Genomic DNA, 18,428 nt, shown 5'->3' with positions numbered 1-18,428 from the left:
TGTCTTTTTCTTTAATGCAATATAAGAGCGAGAGGTCGTTTTTACGTAGTGCCGTGTACATTACTTTACTCAGAAGAAATATGTCCTCGACAGCCTTTTACGCCCATATTTTTGGAGCATGTTGCAGCTATATTGAAAGGATTGTGAGTTATCTCAGATGTTATTACATTTGGCAACATTAGCCACCTTTTCATATTATTAAATAGGAGTAGCAAACGAGCACGCAGTCCACCTGATGTTAGGTAGCTACTGCTACCCATGGATATCTGTAATCAACCTTCAGCTAAGATTAGATTCCTACCTGAGGTCGGCCACAGATGCTACCCCTAAGGATGGAGAAAGAGTCGAGGACTATGCTAGAACGCCTAAGACATATAAGTCTCCCTTATCACACTCTTTAAACCAGAACACAGTAGCGCTTAACACTGCTGTTATTAGTCAAAATAGATGCCGAGCCACAAAGGACTCTACCACCTTAAGACTTAAACTTAAGTACTATCATAGGTGATTCCACGTAGTGATAAGAGGTTTGGTGCTTAGTGATAAAGAAATGACTGAGAATTTTGTTCCACAGCAATTATTTTTGTTCTGAAATTTCTTTACGGGTCCCTAAAACGAAGCATAAAAATACTTTTCATATTTGTCGCAAAAATAAAATAAAAACATATCCTTAAAGATATTTTTCTGCAATTTATTCTTACTCCTAATTCCTCATCAACTTCCAAATTAAGAATAATTACTTCTATCTACGTCTTTGATGTAATGGATATGTCATTAATCTATATTTGCCGTGTAATTGAGTATCTGAGACCAGGGTCATTAGGAAACATTCTTTTCTCTTTGTTTTGTACGATTCTCTCAAGGTTCTGACCTCCAAAATTGTAATTTCATTGTTTATAGGATATTTTCGGTGGCTAAGTGCGGATTTGTTGACTTGACTTGTTGACACACTCTTAAGAACTCTTTCAAAACTCTCAAGCATGCAGGTTTCCTCGCGAAGTTTCCTTTTACCCCAAGTTATAACTTCTACGCAAATACTTTGAAAGTCAGAAGCGGATACGTTGGATCCTCCTGGAGAAGGTATTAACAACGTTAATAATTATTAAAAAAATAATTTTCATCTAAGTTAACTTTAAGCGAAGGAGAACGTTCCGAGGAGACCTACACAACTAAAACTTCTTAAATAAGTTCTCAATGGTATGTGTTGATTACCACACTTAGGCAACGGGGTGAACCACGACGTGCCCAGCAACGGGAGAGTAATTGCTTGATGACGAGATGATTACTGATGATTGCTATATTGATATGGGTGCTATTTCAAGTTAGCTACGAAACAAAAAGCAAAGTAACAGGTAACACGCGTATATTTAACAAACAAATCAACAAACAATAAATAAATCAACTACAACATTTAGAACCGTTGAAAATGACTTAAAATTAATCAACAATATTTACAAGGCACGGCACACACACACACAAGCAACAGGTCTTTAGTGATGACCTTTATGATGATGGATGGTTTTGTATACTGGGATCTTCACTGGGTATGGCTGGGGTACGTGGACGGTGATGGTCTTCTCCACTTTTATCGGAACATGCTTCTCCACGGGGTAAGGAACGTGCTTCACGACTGGGTAAGGTACAACTTTCTCAACTGGGATGGAGATTTCGGTCTCGACTGGCACGGCAACGGGCTTATGTACTGGAACCTTGACTGGGTAAGGTTGGGGGATACCGATCAAAATAGGTTTGGGCACGTTCACTTGCAACGGCTTGTGGATGGGTACAGTGACATGTTTGTAGAGGGGTACTTCCACTGGGCTCTCGATATCAGTGTGTTCTCCAACGGGGAAAGCTTCGGCGTGACCAAAATTGTGTTGGTCACCGAAATCGTGACCGCCGTCTTGAAGGACGAAACCTTGCCCGTGTCCGTGACCACCTTCGTCCTGTCCGCCAAAATCGCCATGTTTCTCCAAAACTTGCAACTCTTCATTGTGTCCTTCGTTGCCACCATGTCCTCCTTCTTGGCCACCTCCGTATCCCTCAAAAGAAGCGCCGTGACCACCTTGGCCTTCGAACGATTGACCACCTAAGTCATGACCACCTTCACCTCCATCCAATTCCGCATGGGTGCCTAATTCATGGGCTGCTTGAAGGTATGAGTCTCCGAAATCTTGGCCACCGTTGAAACCACCATGGCCGCCGCCGTGACCACCTCCAAATCCGCCCCCAAATCCACCTCCAAAGCCACCACCATGGCCGCCTAAGTCATGTTGCCCTAAATCAAAGGCTTGTTGTTGACCGTGACCTTGGATGCCCTGGAAACCATGGTTGGATGCTTGTGCGAGGGCTAAAGTGTAGTCTTGACCCCCTTGTCCTCCAAAGTCATGACCTCCGAAGTCGTGACCTCCCGATCCAGCTTCTATGCCGTGGAAGCCGCCACCATTACCGCCACCATGACCGCCATTGCCAAATCCAGCTTGGAACCCAGCTTTGCTTGTGGCCACAGCCAGCGCCAAAAAACAAACCTGGAACAAGAAAGAAAATAAAATTAAAGATTATGTTTTTCGAGGATACGTATGTTTGTGTCTCATTCTTTGGCATTCCCTGCAGCTTAAACGGCTTGACGGATTTTAACATTTGAGGTGTCGTTGGATTCCTCTAAATTATGGGAGTGACATACTTCATATGTTAAATCAGTGGGGTTTTTCGTTTCTATAGTAATACTCTAGTCTTTATTCCGTTCATTGGGTGTTCTTGTAAAATATTCACGCTATATTTTTAATTAACCTAGTTTTTCGCTAGCAAGGGACCCATCACTCACTAGCACCTATCGTTGTATTTTAATTGCCAATTATTCTACGCAACGATATGTAACGATTTGTGTGTTTTTTAGGCAAAAACTGATGCTAAAATATTCGCGCGTAATATATTGTTTGTGAGGAACATTTTTATCTTTTTTAACTTTTTTAAGTTACGATTTAATTAGCCTGTTATGTTTATATTATTAATAGACCGGAGAACATGTTGTCCTACCACAAAAAATGCGTGATACCTTAATTATTTTTCTTAAATAAAAGTAACCTAAGTTACTGCTTATATAATCAGCCAATCCCGTCAAAATTGGTCCGCCCGTTTCGGATATTGGCCGCAACAAAGAGATAGACAAATAATTTTATTTTTTTTTTTAATATTACAAGTGCCGTGCATACTTCCTATTTATTTGTATAAAGTAAAAATAATCCTCCTGAGAAATGTATTAAAATTAACCTAATATTACGAACGTAGCGCCCGCAATCTCATTAACCTGACCGCAGACTAAACCGCAAACAAATTATGCTATATCAAAACGACCACTCGTCGTTCCCAACGAGACATGTTTTGTACAAAAGAGACGAGTCTGACACAACCTTTCACTTGGACATTCACTACAACTACTCTTCGACGGATTTTTTATAACAAAAATTTGAAAGTACTTAATATTGTTCAAGCATTCTTTTATTTTTTGTATTAATTTTGAACAAATATCTGTTGTTTTGGTTTTTTTGTTGCATGGACAAATAGACTTCCGGGCATACATCTTAAGTAACTTAAAAGTAATAACCAGATCAATGACCTAGCAAATTTTATATTGGTTTCATATTGGCGCAAATGTTTGTCAAATATTCACCTAACTTAATACGAGTATTTCACCATCATTGTTATTTTAATAAGCACATCGAATTAAAATCGCGGACTTTGAATTTGTGCTTCACTCCCAAAATGAAACTCTGAAATGTCTTCCACTGGTTATGAAAATTTAATAATTATGTAATTCAGTTTATCAACCAACAAAATCTGCCAATAAATCCGATTAACATATTTGAGCAAATATTTGTCCAACATTGGCATTAAAAACATCGCATCCAGTGACCCAATGACATAATTCTTCCTCTCCATCGCTGATTCCATAACACGTTTTTTCTCCGCATTACAAAACGCTTCCGAGTGACCTCTTTAAATCACAATCACTTTTTGCGCCAATCGTTTGGACAAAAAATGGACAGATTATATTAGAATAATGTTCAGAAAAACGGGTCTGAGTCAGCTACCGAAAAACTAAAAATTATTTATGTAAATGATGTCGAATCTTTTGTCCGTGAGTTTATCCACTTTTCTGACTGATCTTGAGTCGAATTTTGTGGTGAATGTTAGTTTATTTCAGCCAGGTATTGAAGCATGATTTTATGTACCAATAAGTAAGTAAATAAATCTTTTACGAAATGTTTGAACTGTGATATCCTTAAAAGAAAGTTTTGAATGTAAACAATACAAAGTACAAACGCAAATAAACGTACATCAAGAATAAACAAAAAACATCATGCTATTAAATACTAGTAATACTATTAAATACTAGAACGTAGCCATTGACTATAATTTCCAAAGTTTCATAAATCTGACAAAAATTCGTTTGAAATTCCATCGATAAGGCGAATCGAATTTCAACAAACAAACAAACCAGCAATAAAAAACAAGTGTTACTCAGTTCATTTACGGTCTGTTGGCCTCTGCAATGCCATTGAACTTTTACAATGACATAATTTATGTAACACCGCGTAATCTTGTTCCCCGATAGAGTTTTGCAATTATTTCAACGTGTTTTACGTTCGTGACAAAAGTTGAATTAGTGGCAAAGTTTCATACCACTGCTTCGGAGGGTCATTCCCGGATGTATCATGGACTAAACGTCAAAGCAGTGATAGCCTAGTGGTTAGGAAACTCGGCCTCTTGATCGAGGGGTCCGAGGTTCAAATCCCAGGCCTCTGATTTTTCAAATATGTGCGTATTAGAAATTAATTACCACTTGTTTAAACCGGGAAGGAAACATCGTGAGGAAACCTGCATACCTTAGAGAAAAAAAAATTTCAAAGGTATGTGAAATCCACTAATACGCACTTGGCCAGCGAGGTGGACTATGGCCTAATCCTTCTATGAGAGGAGACCAGTGCCCCGCAGTGACAGATAAAAAGAAATTCAACCAACCAGTCAAGAATTAGTTATTGCAAAGCTGTTTTAGTTTAGTAGATACTTAAGACATTCCATTTTAGTTAAAAATATATACGCATTGAGTATCTTTAGTAAGATATACAGTTGAGTTAATAAATGAGGATGAACTGTATGAACCGTGCGAAATGTATTTTCTTGAATAAATTAAACCAGTTAGACAAGCATGCGTAACTAATGGTAAGTCATACGTATGTACAAAACTAGATTCACCAATGCACTACGTTTGGATAACGCTTTAACGCTTTCTACACTCACAGCCCCACACTAGGATTCCCTGTGTCGTGGGTGCCATGGACACACCCATAGACAAATACACAAACACCCAGACCCTGAAACGGAAATCTAAATTCATCATTTAGATATCTGTCTGGCCGGGGATCGAAACCGGGACCCTTTGCGCGTCAGACCAGTATGGTGACCGCTCCGCCACGCGGGTCGTCAAAAGGACTTTTTGTTGTATTTTTCAAAGAATTATGGCTCCGTCTGACCGACTTATGAAGCGACGATCCTAGTCCTCAAGAGTGGTAATGCATCCGTGATCGGCTTCAGATAGAACTTCTGTTGAGTTGGTTGGATAAAGATTTTCATAGGCAGTAAATATGTACAGCCCGCGTAAAACTGCTAGTCCTGCTCTGAATATAGAAATGAATCGCGTCGCCATAGCAAATTGTATGGCGCAACTTCAGAGCGGACTAGCAGTTTGGCGACGACTACACCATGAGGTGGACCACATTTGCTACTTTCGTCTAATAAAAAGATCTCTTTTTAAAGTACCGAAAATTTCCGATTGTATGAAAAAATCTTCTTTCTTTAACAAGCTTCTATACCATATACAGGTATATAGTAGAGAAAGGCGTTAATCTTAAAACGGTAGCCTTTGAGCCAGTGACAGAGTCATTAGCTACAAAAAGCTGCACGTAACGTAACAAGGAAGTGGTTGTATTGAAGTGAATGTTCCTTTTACTTCCTTTCTACTGGGCGAAGTTCCACAAATTGCATACGATACCGTCTTAAGAACGAAAATGTACTTTAATCGGTAACAGATGAGTCTAAATTACGTTGCTATCATATAGGGCTTGGTTTTAATGCCTTATGTTGGTATTTTTACAAGTTCTTCGCCGATTCACCCGCGTTTAATTCTAGACATTTTTTTACACGGATTCCTAATTATTTTTCTAAATTACAGTAGTCTATTTACCATTTATAACACGAGCTAAACGCCAATGAAAGTTCCGTGCAAATGGGTTCTGCCGTTTCGAACATTAGCCAGAACAAACACAATCAGACAGACAAAAAATTATATTACTTCTATAAACCAATTGGAACACCTTATGTGATTCTGCATTATCACATTCTTGAAATAGCATTAAAACAATTAGAAACTTCTTCTATTTAATCTTCGTTTATTAAAGCATAATGTTATCAATAAAGTAATATTTTAAGCAAAACAAAAAGTTGGCCCTAACTTATAGTGTCGAAAAATTATCGATATTTTTTAATAACGAAATACTTCGATAAAATTTTATTACTCATTTCATAACCAAGTTTAAGAATAAGGAATTGAAGTCCAATCAATTTATCTATTTCCTCGTCATAAATATTTATATGTTAGATTTAATTGATTCCGTTATAAATTGATTGCTTATGAAACGTAACCTTAACAATAATTAATACTCTCACTACTAGAAATATTAAAGCTTTCTACACTACCCACACTAGAAAATCCTGTGTTGTAAAGATAAATTATCACCTAGATCCAGGTATCCATTGATCTTCACTACACGACACGACAAGACACGAGACAAATCTAAATTCATATTTATATATCCGGATAAATCCGGATCTTCTACTTTTTTCAAGGTACAAATTGTCCCATTGTTATATTTATACCTTGGAAAAAAATTATGGAAAATATTAGGATACTCGTTATATGCAAAAATAGTTATCGAAATCCTTTTGATTAAATGTTTTTTACTTTCGAAACTTCTACCCTAAAAAATGTACTTTATAAATCATAATCAACCTTTTATTATCCCAGCACTGAGTATGGGTCTTTTTTGGAAATGTAAAGAGTTAATCCTATAATCCACATCCAACATCCAAATGCGGCTGTAACTAAAATGATATTACAAGTATACATATAGTATAGTAGTAGTGGAATTGTAAATCAAATTGGTTATGGCACTGCAAACAATCTCAGTTTGGGTTTATTGGGCGAAAGGGGCTCGGAAATAAATTCTCAAATTAACAGCCGTACCTAAATATAAAGTGATGTTGCGGCAAAATATCGATAAATGCATTTTTGAAAAATAATTAAATTGAGTTATCATTTAATACATCACGAGTAGATATATCCATATATTTTATAACTGAAATATGTATTAAGTATGCTTTTTAAAATAATATTTATTTTAAAATAAATAAATTTGGAAATTTAAAAAACGCTTGCAAAACATGATCATAATCTTCGTGAAAACAAAGATTTCTTCTTTTTGTAAACTAAAAGTTCTTAAACATGTCAGAATATTTTTACGTCCATGTGAACATTTTTTTTTATTTTTTACCGGGTAACCTGACACTTTTAGTCGATATTAATCAGTAAACAACAAAAGTATCAGATAAAAATACTTGGTAAGCTATTACAAATAAACCAACACAACAATTTTCTATTTGAGTACACACATAAAGAATTTATATGCACATAATTTTAAACGTCTGTCCGCGGAAACTCAAAGACTGGCTTAAAAAGAAACAAATTTTCCGCCACTATTTTTCGAGGTTCCTAAGCGCAAATTTCCCTGAATTTCTGTTCAAAGTAAAACACATTGGCTTCAAACAAAACAACGAAATTTCAACTCTGCAGCCACAAAATAAAAGATCTTATTCCTTTTCTAACTACCGAAGTTGGCTGTAACGTTTTGGTTCACCAACGCTGGTTAGGATTGTGTACACTTAATTTATATTATTGACAAAGTCTTTAAGTAATAAATTTTCTAATTTATCAAATTGTTTATTTAATACTTTTATTGTTTCGTGGTGACCACACCTGAGGCATATTCTAGTTTGTTAGGAGCCAAAACATTTCAGATGCTTTCAAACTACCCATAAGGCCTAATAAGCTTGAACGACAGTCCCCCAACTATATCAATCAGGTCTTGATATGCGATAAAATTTAAGTAGCGGCCTCCAAATCAATCTAAACGGCACTTAACTAACGAGATCAATTTATATGTATTCTTTAAACATTAGTACATTAAACAATGGAATTATGCATATACACATCTTTTGCACCGTTCCTGATAATAAATTAAATATTTTCCAAGACGGTGGTAATTATTGATGTTAAAAAACTAGGTAAAAGAATTTTTGAATAAATAAAATTTAAATAACATTTAAGGCTTAAAGCAATCAGTGTACAAAGGCCCTTAAAAGTTTCAGGGCTTACAACCATTTTTACTTATCCCTGGGGAGACAAACTTCAAAAAACCGTAGCGGTGCTTGTAAATAAATTTTCAAAGTATTTTTTAACTTAATTTAAATGTTAAATTACGTGATAAATCTTTAAGTATCTTAGTTCTAAGAAAGGTGAGTAAATTTGCAATTTACATAGTATGAATTTGAAAGTAAAATTTTCGTACGAATTATTCCCGTTTCGCGTTGCATTTGCAATTTTAGCGAGAATAATATTTAGTATATTTCATTTTTGAACGCGATTTCTGTGAAAATGAAGTGGATAAAGTATAAAGTTGTTTGAAAGAAAACATTTGTAACAACAATGTTTTCTTACTAGCGACAGCAAAAACAGCAAATAAGACAAATAATTATGATATAGAATACTTATAGAACAATACTCCTAGTCTAGGTAATGAGCTTTCAAAAATGTCAAATCTGAGTTCAATGAACGAGTCATGAAGGAAAAAAGTTAACTATTTTTTTTTTCTATACCTGAATTGATGTGATCTCTATTTGGTCATTACTAATGTAACGAGTATGTTTATTTCATGTCGAAATGTCAATCATGTAAAAAAGGTAAATATTTTTAATCAGACGTGACTGGTGTGACATTAATTCGTGATATTGATTATCATATCGGGAATTCAAAAACATCACCAAAATTGTTATAAATAGTCTTCTAACTTTAAAGAGATATCAAATGTTAAAATATTATATTTGATAACGCATTATATTAGGACTGGCATTGGCCAACTTCAACTTTAATCGACTCGTAAAAGCAACATAAACACTAATAATCTATGACCCGACAATATCTAACATCTTTCATCTAGCACACAAAATTGCTTGAACTATAAGTACATCATAAAGTAAAGTGACGGGCATGACATCGGTATAAAACAATGTGACAGCCTAATCATAATAATAAAGAGATCAAGATTGGGATGTAACAAATTGATAATTAATAAGACACGATAACTGGACAACAAGACAAGAAGATAGACATAACATAACATAACACATAACACGCACACATAATCGTGTTGACTATGGCAAAAACTTTACTTCTAATAGTTTTCTACCCGATAAGGACGTTGATGTGTATTCTGATGTCAAAAAGGGGAAAATGATACATTTATGCGACATATCTGACGAAGATCTCCCCAAAAATTAACAAAATTATGACCAATTATAAATAGTGACGGGCTTGACATCGGTACAAAAGAAAGTAACGGGCTAATAGCTATAATTTAAGAATGAAGATTAATGCATGCTTAGTTTAGTGGTACAGCAAATATAATGATTATATAATAACGATACTTAATTTATAAGGTAAATATAAACAATTTGTTTGTAATTTGACATTCACTTCGACAGCGCTTATGTAAGTATATTCAATTTAAAAGAGAGTCACGGAGATTAGTCTAGAAATTGTAACAAGATTTATATTAAGACTAGATTTTTAAACTCTTCGTGTATGAACTACTTTTAGTATTTCCGAAGCTATAATATCTAATTCTAGATTAAATGTTTGACGGAGAGAAATCCGTTATGATTTAAGATAACAAATTGGGTTTTAAAAGACAATTTCAATCAATCAATGACTACATGAAAGTACAAATGAATAACAAATTAATGACATCAAATTATTGAATAATGTTGAAATGTATGACATGAATTTTGATAGAATGAAATGAAATTAATAAAGCAATGATAAATTAATGGCTTAGAATTATGTCATGTCATTAATGATATACACGCGTGTATCAATATTTTACATTACCCGTCTCTTTAAACCAAGCGAGACAGAAAATGGTAATAGCAAAATTGTATGTTTTTCTTTGCATGCAATTTTTTACGTCAAACCAGTCTGTCACAAAAAATCCAAATCGATATATCGAAGAGCAATCGATCAAATACTAACGATAAAAAACAATTTGGATTTGTTAATTCGTGCGTCAACAGTTGTCAAAAAACTAAATCGATGTATCGATAACAAATCGCCAATCACTATCGACTTTGCACTCAAATAAATTTGATCGGAACCGATACTCGCATCACTGTTTTTTAGTAGTCGATGGAAATCGTTCAATTGACTCAAAAATTTTTGCTCTACTCTTTCGACGGAACTATTATATTGATTGACGATTTCCACATGTATACGTTCATTCATAAAATTGAAGTAAATCCTCAGGAATTAGTGACGCATCTGTGGTTGACTTCAGGACTTCTATTTTGTTTACCGTTGATTACATTTAACAGGTTATAGTGGCTACTTATAAGTTACATGAGCGTTTTTAGCCTCATTTTCATAAAAATAGTAGACCTCGGAAAAGTCTGTCTCCCTTACCACACCCTTCAAACCGGAACACAGCAGCGCCTAACACTGCTGTTATTAGGTAGAAATAGGTGTGGCGGTGGTGCCGCCGGAGTCGAACCACAAAGGGTTCTACCACCTTCAAATGACTTGCTCACAAAATATGAGGCTATGTGCCAATGTTATAATGAAAAAACCGTTAAGAAACGCAACTACACGTAAAAGTTGTAATAATAAGCTTTTATTTAACTTGCCTTATTACTTAGAATGTGCAAATCAAATGTTGCAATGAAAATTTAATCTCAACCGATTGAGCTGATATCTTGCACACGTTTGGCTTGGATGACAATGCATAAACACATTGTGACGTCATTTTAAATCCAATATGGCGGACGTCCTAAGATGGCGAACCCGTTATTTTTAACCCCCATGATATGGGTATCAAGCGAGAGGGTTTTTTGATAAGAATACGACGATGATATTCCTAAATAAATTGTTTTCGAAAACATTTGTTATATACATTTATATAATTATTTCAGTACGCAAAATTTAAATAAACTTAGTTACTACCTTCATTTTCCAGTAGAAACTAAAAGATAATATTATATTAACCAAATATTAAATCGTATTATGAAAACAAAGGGGAATTTGAAGCGCTTTGTTCAGAGTAATTGGCTCTATAATTTTCTAAATAGAGGTCTATAAATATCTCGTTTTCGGTTACAAATTAACAAAATTATATCAAAACAGATTTGAAGTACGAAGAATATTTTGTACCATGTCTATTTTTGACGTTGATAATCAATATGGTTTTTAAATTCGACCTGCGGTCCCACCGGTGGGATGTGATCTCCCGGCAAGATTTTAAGGTTTTAAGCCATAGTTCTCCGTGCTGGCCAAGTGCAGTTTTAGACTTCACACACCTTTGCCAAACTTAGGGATGTGGGTTTTCTTAAGATTGTTTCCTTTGCTGTTATAGTTCATGCATTTTTAGTATGTTCATAAAAATAATTACGACTTCGTGAACGACTAAATTTTCACTCGAACGAATGATTATGTATTTTGGGACAAATGTTGACTACTGTTAATAAACGAAATGAATGCCGTTGCAGTCAAACTACAAATTTAATGCAGATGGACTTCCAGCCATTTAGTCCTTAAAAATAAACCCATACTCTAGTTATTTATAGTGGAGCACCTAGGATGTACCTAGATGCTAACACACACAAGCACAAGCACCCAGACCCAGAAAAATCAAAATTTAGATTTTACTTAACCGGGGATCGAACCCGGTTTTCCACAGGTCACATACCCAACCACTAACCACACTATCACATTCACTCCACAGACCACAACACAACACTAATGAAAAACACTTACAAAAATCTTCATGTCGGTGTATTTGATGTTCACCCAACAACGTCCAACCGTGCAATGATGGCTAATGCTTGATGCATTTAGTTTTTATAGCAACCGGAAGTGACTGCGGACTAGAAAGGAACGTAGTGATCGAACTATTTTTTTATAATTATTTCAATGTGTTACGAAGTATGAATGGTATCGAATCTAAGTAAACAGCATACGGGCCTATGTGTTTTTTTAGTTGAAAGTTTGTATCGATATCTACGCTTTAATTAATAAAAAAACAACCAAAAAGTTCAGGTAATTTATTTATTTATTTATTTATTTATTTATTGTTTAATGTTAAGAAGAACGGTTATGCACCAATTACACTTATTAACAATCATTATAAATAATAAATTTCAATAGACAGATAAAATAAATTACATCATTTCACAATGTCGATGTTGATTATAATAATAATAAAAAATAATAATAATAATAATAATAAATAAAAAAAAAATAATGTCAATGATGATAAGAGACAAGTTATGAAAATACAATAGTTAAGTATAAAATGTTACATTGTTTCCATGATTATTCAAAATTCTAATAATTATATTTAAAAAAAAAAAAAGAAAAAAAAAACAGAATACAAAAAAAAAATACAATTTAAGATGAACATTAAATGATAACTGTCGATGTCAAAATAGAAGAAAAAAAAAATAAAATAAAAAATCAATATTATTTGTCAGTGTGCTTTAGACACACTTTTAACACGTTTTGCCATGAATCCGCAAAAATATCAAAGTCAGGAAAAGCTTTTAGGAGAGCGCCGATAGCTGAGAGAATACGAGGTATCGGTGAATTTGCGCGCCCAACTGTTCTGCTAAATGGAACCACAAGTAATTCGTGCTTACGGCACCGGCAGTAATTGTTTGGGGCGAAAAGTTGAACCAACTCACTTAGTAAATCAGGAGCATCGATCATCCCTCTGTAGATTTTGAATGCAGTTATTAATTGATCGTTCGCTCTTCTGGTCTTAAGCGAGCTATAGCCAAGACATCCCAGGAGGAATGCCGTGGGGTACATGAATGGGTAGTATCCAAACTTACGTGTGTAAAGGTATCTTAGAAATGCTTTCTGAACCTTCTCAAGTAGTAGCTCGTAGAAAGACTCGTGAGGATTCCAAACGCAAGAACTGGCTTCCAATTTACTGCGTACTAGTGCATTAAATAACAGACGAGCTACCTGATCAGATTTAAATTCACGCGAGTTTCTTAGAACAAAACCTAACCGTTGGAAAGATTCCTTTGCAATAAGCACAATGTGCTCATGGAATGTCAATTTTTGATCGAATGTTACACCCAGATCCTTCATCGATATGGTTCTTGGCATGATAGTGGTGCCAATTTTATAATTAAAGATAATCGGACGCAACATTCGACCAAAAGTCATAACATAACATTTGGAAAGATTGAATTCCATTTTATTTACTGTGCTCCACTCATGCACCGCACGAACATCCTCCTGAAGTAACAAACAATCAGCTTCCGATCGTATCTCTGCGTACAGTTTAAGATCATCCGCATACAGAAGACACTTTGAGTGCGCAACAACGTCCGGTAGGTCATTTATCATCAGGAGGAAAAGCAAGGGCCCTAGTATCGACCCCTGACTCACTCCCGAACGTGTGTGGTATGGGGATGACTCGTAGATACCCAATTTAACGTATTGTTGGCGGTCACAATAAGTAAGTAATACTACTTACTACTTCATCGATCTGTAAGCCCAGAAATCCAATCTAGGACATTCCATCACGAAGAAGGTTTTTCTAGAAAATGTGTGAGATAAGTGAGTAAAGGTGAAGTCTTACCTAAGATTAGCAGATACGCTGTTACGCATGTGAGCTAAATTAGAATGCCTCGTATAAATATCCCTTACCACACCCTTCAATGAAAGGAGAATATAGGAACACTTGACACTGTTTATAACGGAGAAATAGGTACTCGTAAGTTGGTGATGCCCCCAAAATAGAATCATATAAGGCAATTAATAATCTAACCAATTACATTAAAAAACTTTTTTATATATATATTTATACCTAACAATAAGGCAGACGGACTACCTGGTGGAAATCAGTCACTGTCAGCTATTTTTGCACCCCTCTTGAAGAGCCTCATGTCGTAGCGCTCAGGGAATACCTTAGGAGGAAGTACATTCCACATTTTGCACGTACGCGGCATAAATGACCATGCAACTACCTATCAACTAATATATCAATAATAAGTACCCAGATAGTAAAATTATAATCCCTGTAGTTCCGGGACCAGAAAAGGGGAAAAGGGGGCCCGGCCAGTGACCCCGGGATGGACGGCGCTATGTGTGGTCGCATACCGTCGTGCACACCAGACGGTGTGGCGAGCGTCATGCTCACCTGGACGGAGCCCAACGGGGCAACACGCCAATAGGACTCCGATTGCGTTTCGTTGGAGATCTCGGAGTCCTCTACGCAGCGTTGAGGACGGCCACCGGGAGGAGTTTAGTGCGGTAAGAGTCCCACATAACCCTTTGTTGTTCCCACGGCACCTGGTACCTTTTGAAGGTTTCCCCCTCATAATAAAATTATGTAAATCTCATTTTTATAATATTGAAAGGGCAAACGAAACGCGAACACCTGGGGGGCTAGCCAAGTTGACATTCTACAGTCGCTTGCGCTGTAGAAACGCTATAGAAACGCTAAAATGTATGAAATTATCAATGATCACGTGATCAAAATAGCGAAGTAGAAAAGTCGTAGCCAAGTTACACGATAGAATAGAACGCTAGCGATTCTACAATGCCCATGTCATTGCTTTTTTCCATACAAATGACAACCTTTGACAACCTATTGACAACCTTTTGATTTTTTTGTCAAATTTGTTAGCGAAGCGTATTCTAAGATAAATGTCATAGTGAGCGATCGCGCCGACCCTGTAGAAAACGTAAACGCTAATAAAATGGCGAATTCTGTATCAGCTGTTTGTCACTTCACTACGCGCTATCACTGCATTATAGACTTTAATTACTTTTGATCATTTGAAAATGTATACCTACTTTAAATTTGTTGAAATTTGAATATGGCTCTCTATAACTAGTGTATCCTAAAATATTATAGAAATGAATTGCACAGACGTTTTTCTATTTTAAATTAATATGAACATATAATACAATAGATAAGTAGATAGGATAGAACTTAGAGTTATTCCAGTGCTTAAATAAAAATATTGTCTCAGTTTAACTGTTTTATTGAATCATTATTAATCCTTCTCATAATAAATTTACTTGTAACTAAACAATTTATTTAAATCTTAAAAGAAAATTATAATATTAATATCCGTATCCTTTTTTTCATTATTATCTCCTGTTTCTCTGCAATCTCCCTGTCTAGGCATAAAGCTGGTAGTTATGAGGTTTATTTGTTGAGATGGCATGTATGGTATACACCCAGTGACATACCCATTTATAATTATTGCCTCCTCGGAAGCCGCTCCTACGATGGGAGAAGATCCTGAGTAGCTCTCCTTTTGATGAGCTTAAAAGTGCGGGTGGATTTCATAAGCTCACTAGCAAGCCCATTGGGGTGTCCTTATATGACGAGTATATGATTTTAGTTTATTTGTCACTTCCTCTTTCCCTGTTGTCTCTGCGGCATCAGCTATCATGCGAAGCATTTTCGATTGGAAGCGTTGTGTGATGTCCAAGTTTGAGTTGGATGCGGTTCTCCAAAGCTTAGATCCATATGACCATATCGGTTTTAGTATGACTTTGTAGTAGTCAAGTTTGTTGCTGAGAGACATTCGTGCCATGAGCCAGTAAATTTTACGAAGTTGGACGTCCAGATATTTTATTTTGGTCACATCACAAATTACATGCAATCGCTGTTACTGTCATTAGTAATATCGCTATAAACAATAATTTGTATGCTCTTTGTAAACAATCACCAATCACCATAGTTACCGTTCATAGACATTATTAAGTTTAGTTTTTGCAAATAGTTTTAATTAACAAAATACATGTACTATAAAATATGGTATATTTTTTATGTTTATTATGATGTTATATTTTAATATTACTATTAAATAATTAATCATTACCATGTAGGTATTTTGGCTGGTGTAGAAACCAGACGATATTGTATTTGACGGCTCATTGATATTAAATGTGATCGCTAACCATAGACTTATCGTATATGTAGAATGAAACTTGCTAACGAATAGAATAGAAAACGAATAGAATGCAAAGTTTGTAACATGGCTAGCCCCCCTGAAGAGAAGTTTTCGCCACTCGTGGATATCTGTAACAAACTACATATATAACGGAGGTTTTAGGCTTCAGAGTCTATCACAGGTACAATGGCACTCCTAAGAATTAATATGGCTTCCTCATTTGTATGTCAGCCGGCATACACACACTTCCACCGAAAAGTTACTTCACGTTGAAAATAGGTGTGGAGGTACCTCCCCGGTCGAACCATGCTAATTCTAGCACTATATCTGTCACACAGAGGGTTCCAGGTTTGATTCCCGATGCGACCAAGCAAACAAAAATGAAAATATGGGTATTTGTGCCATTATCTTTGTGTGGGTCCAATTACACCCACAAATTAATATTTAAAGTCGAGTACGACATCGAATTATTATAAAGCCTCTTAATTATTTCTAAATATAACAAATACATTTCAAGTAGAATTCGTTGTAAAATTACATGAAAGTAACAGCTAATAAACAAGTATAGAGAAAGAGAAATATCACGTAATCAGGCTCTATGTAGAGACGATATAATTTTAACAATACAATTCAACTCTAACAATGTTTTGAAATAACATTTTACAATACAACAGAATTATTATCAACATAGATATCAAATTGAAGAGTCTGTCTGTGCTCATTATTTTTTATAGATCTCTAGAATTATATTAGCGGTGGTCACCACTTTATCGTTTTTTCTTTTTTTTTTTTGTATTGTAGAACTTTAAGATATTGGACTCTAGGATATTAAAAGCACCCCGGGAAGGACGGCGGTATGTGTGGTCGCATACCATCGTGCACATCAGACGGAGTGGCGAGCACCACGCTCACCTGGGCGGAGCCCGACGGGGCAACGCGCTAAGAGGACTCCGGTTGCGTTCCTTTGGAGATCCCGGAGTCGTCTACGCAGCGCCGAGGACGGCCACCGGGGGGGTTTTAGTGCGGTAAGAATCCCACATAACCCCGTGTCGCTCTCAGGGCATAGAGTACCTTTTGAAGGTTTCCCCCTCGTAAACAAAACAAAAAAGGATATTAAAGGCAGCAGTGATAGCCTAATGGTTAAAACTTAGCCTCTCGACCGAACGGTCCGAGGTTCAAATCCCAGGCACGCACCTCTGATTTTTCAAATAATAAGCCTGTTAATGAATTATCACTAGCTTTATCGGTGAAGGAAAACATCGTAGCACACTTGAGAGATTAATAAAAAATATCTCAAAGGTATATGAGGTCCAATCGAAGCTACCAATACGCACATGGCCAGCGCGGTGGACTATGACCTGTACCCTTACCATGACTTTTTACGTTTTGACAAATATGACTGTTTTGTTATTTGTTTACGTATTTGCCCATAAAAATTCCAATCAGCGCCTCTAGCGGATTGTAGCAGAACTATAGTGTCCGTAACGTAACATTAAATGTCTAAATTGACAAAATGGCGCTTTATGTTTTGTGTATCTTTTTTGCGAACATGTGAGGCAGACAAAAAGACTTGAAAACTTACTCATTGTTACGTTTACTCAGTCTACTGAAGTAAACGGAACAGAATAATAAATTGAGTAAACGTAACGTAAAATTGTGGGATGTTTTGAAAACTCATGGTAAGGGTACAGGTGGACTGCATGCTCGTGTATTACTTCAATGTCATAAAAGTAGTAGAAAATAAGGTCTATGTAGTGGAACTGCATCGGTACCCTCATATTTTCACCTAATTTCAGAAAAATCATACCGTAGTATGGTGTATGGTACGAGTAATATAGTACTCTTATTACAAGATTGCAAAAGATGTGTATTATGGAGTTTCTTTGGTAACGAAACACTTTACAGCATCATTGGTAGGATCCTTGCTAAGAAATCAGTAAAGAATCTACTTTGGATATTTTTTAAATTTTAGCATTCCAGAAATAAGCAATTAAATAATAAAATTTTCATTAGTTCATGGACAGATTATATTTTACTTTTTGCAAAGATTATTTTTTTATAAT

At 35.7% G+C, this 18,428-nt stretch overlaps 1 protein-coding gene across 1 annotated transcript; it reads right to left on the bottom strand.

Annotated features, from left to right (window-relative positions):
* Positions 1–1,346: 1,346 nt before the first annotated feature.
* Positions 1,347–12,261, bottom strand: LOC140755120 (uncharacterized). The gene is made up of 2 exons (XM_073090322.1): positions 12,197–12,261; positions 1,347–2,528 (listed from the first exon to the last, which is right to left on the bottom strand). The coding sequence occupies exons 1-2, from the start codon at positions 12,206–12,208 to the stop codon at positions 1,491–1,493; spliced, it is 1,050 nt and encodes a 349-aa protein (XP_072946423.1). The 5' UTR covers positions 12,209–12,261; the 3' UTR covers positions 1,347–1,490.
* Positions 12,262–18,428: the final 6,167 nt, after the last annotated feature.

This window comes from Epargyreus clarus, unplaced genomic scaffold (assembly GCF_041222505.1).
Source record: "Epargyreus clarus isolate Ecla_fem2 unplaced genomic scaffold, WU_Ecla_fem_2.2 ptg000032l, whole genome shotgun sequence".
Classification (NCBI taxonomy): Eukaryota; Metazoa; Arthropoda; class Insecta; order Lepidoptera; family Hesperiidae; genus Epargyreus; species Epargyreus clarus.
Note: the sequence above shows the minus strand (reverse complement) of the source record. Positions and strands in the feature narration are given on the sequence as shown.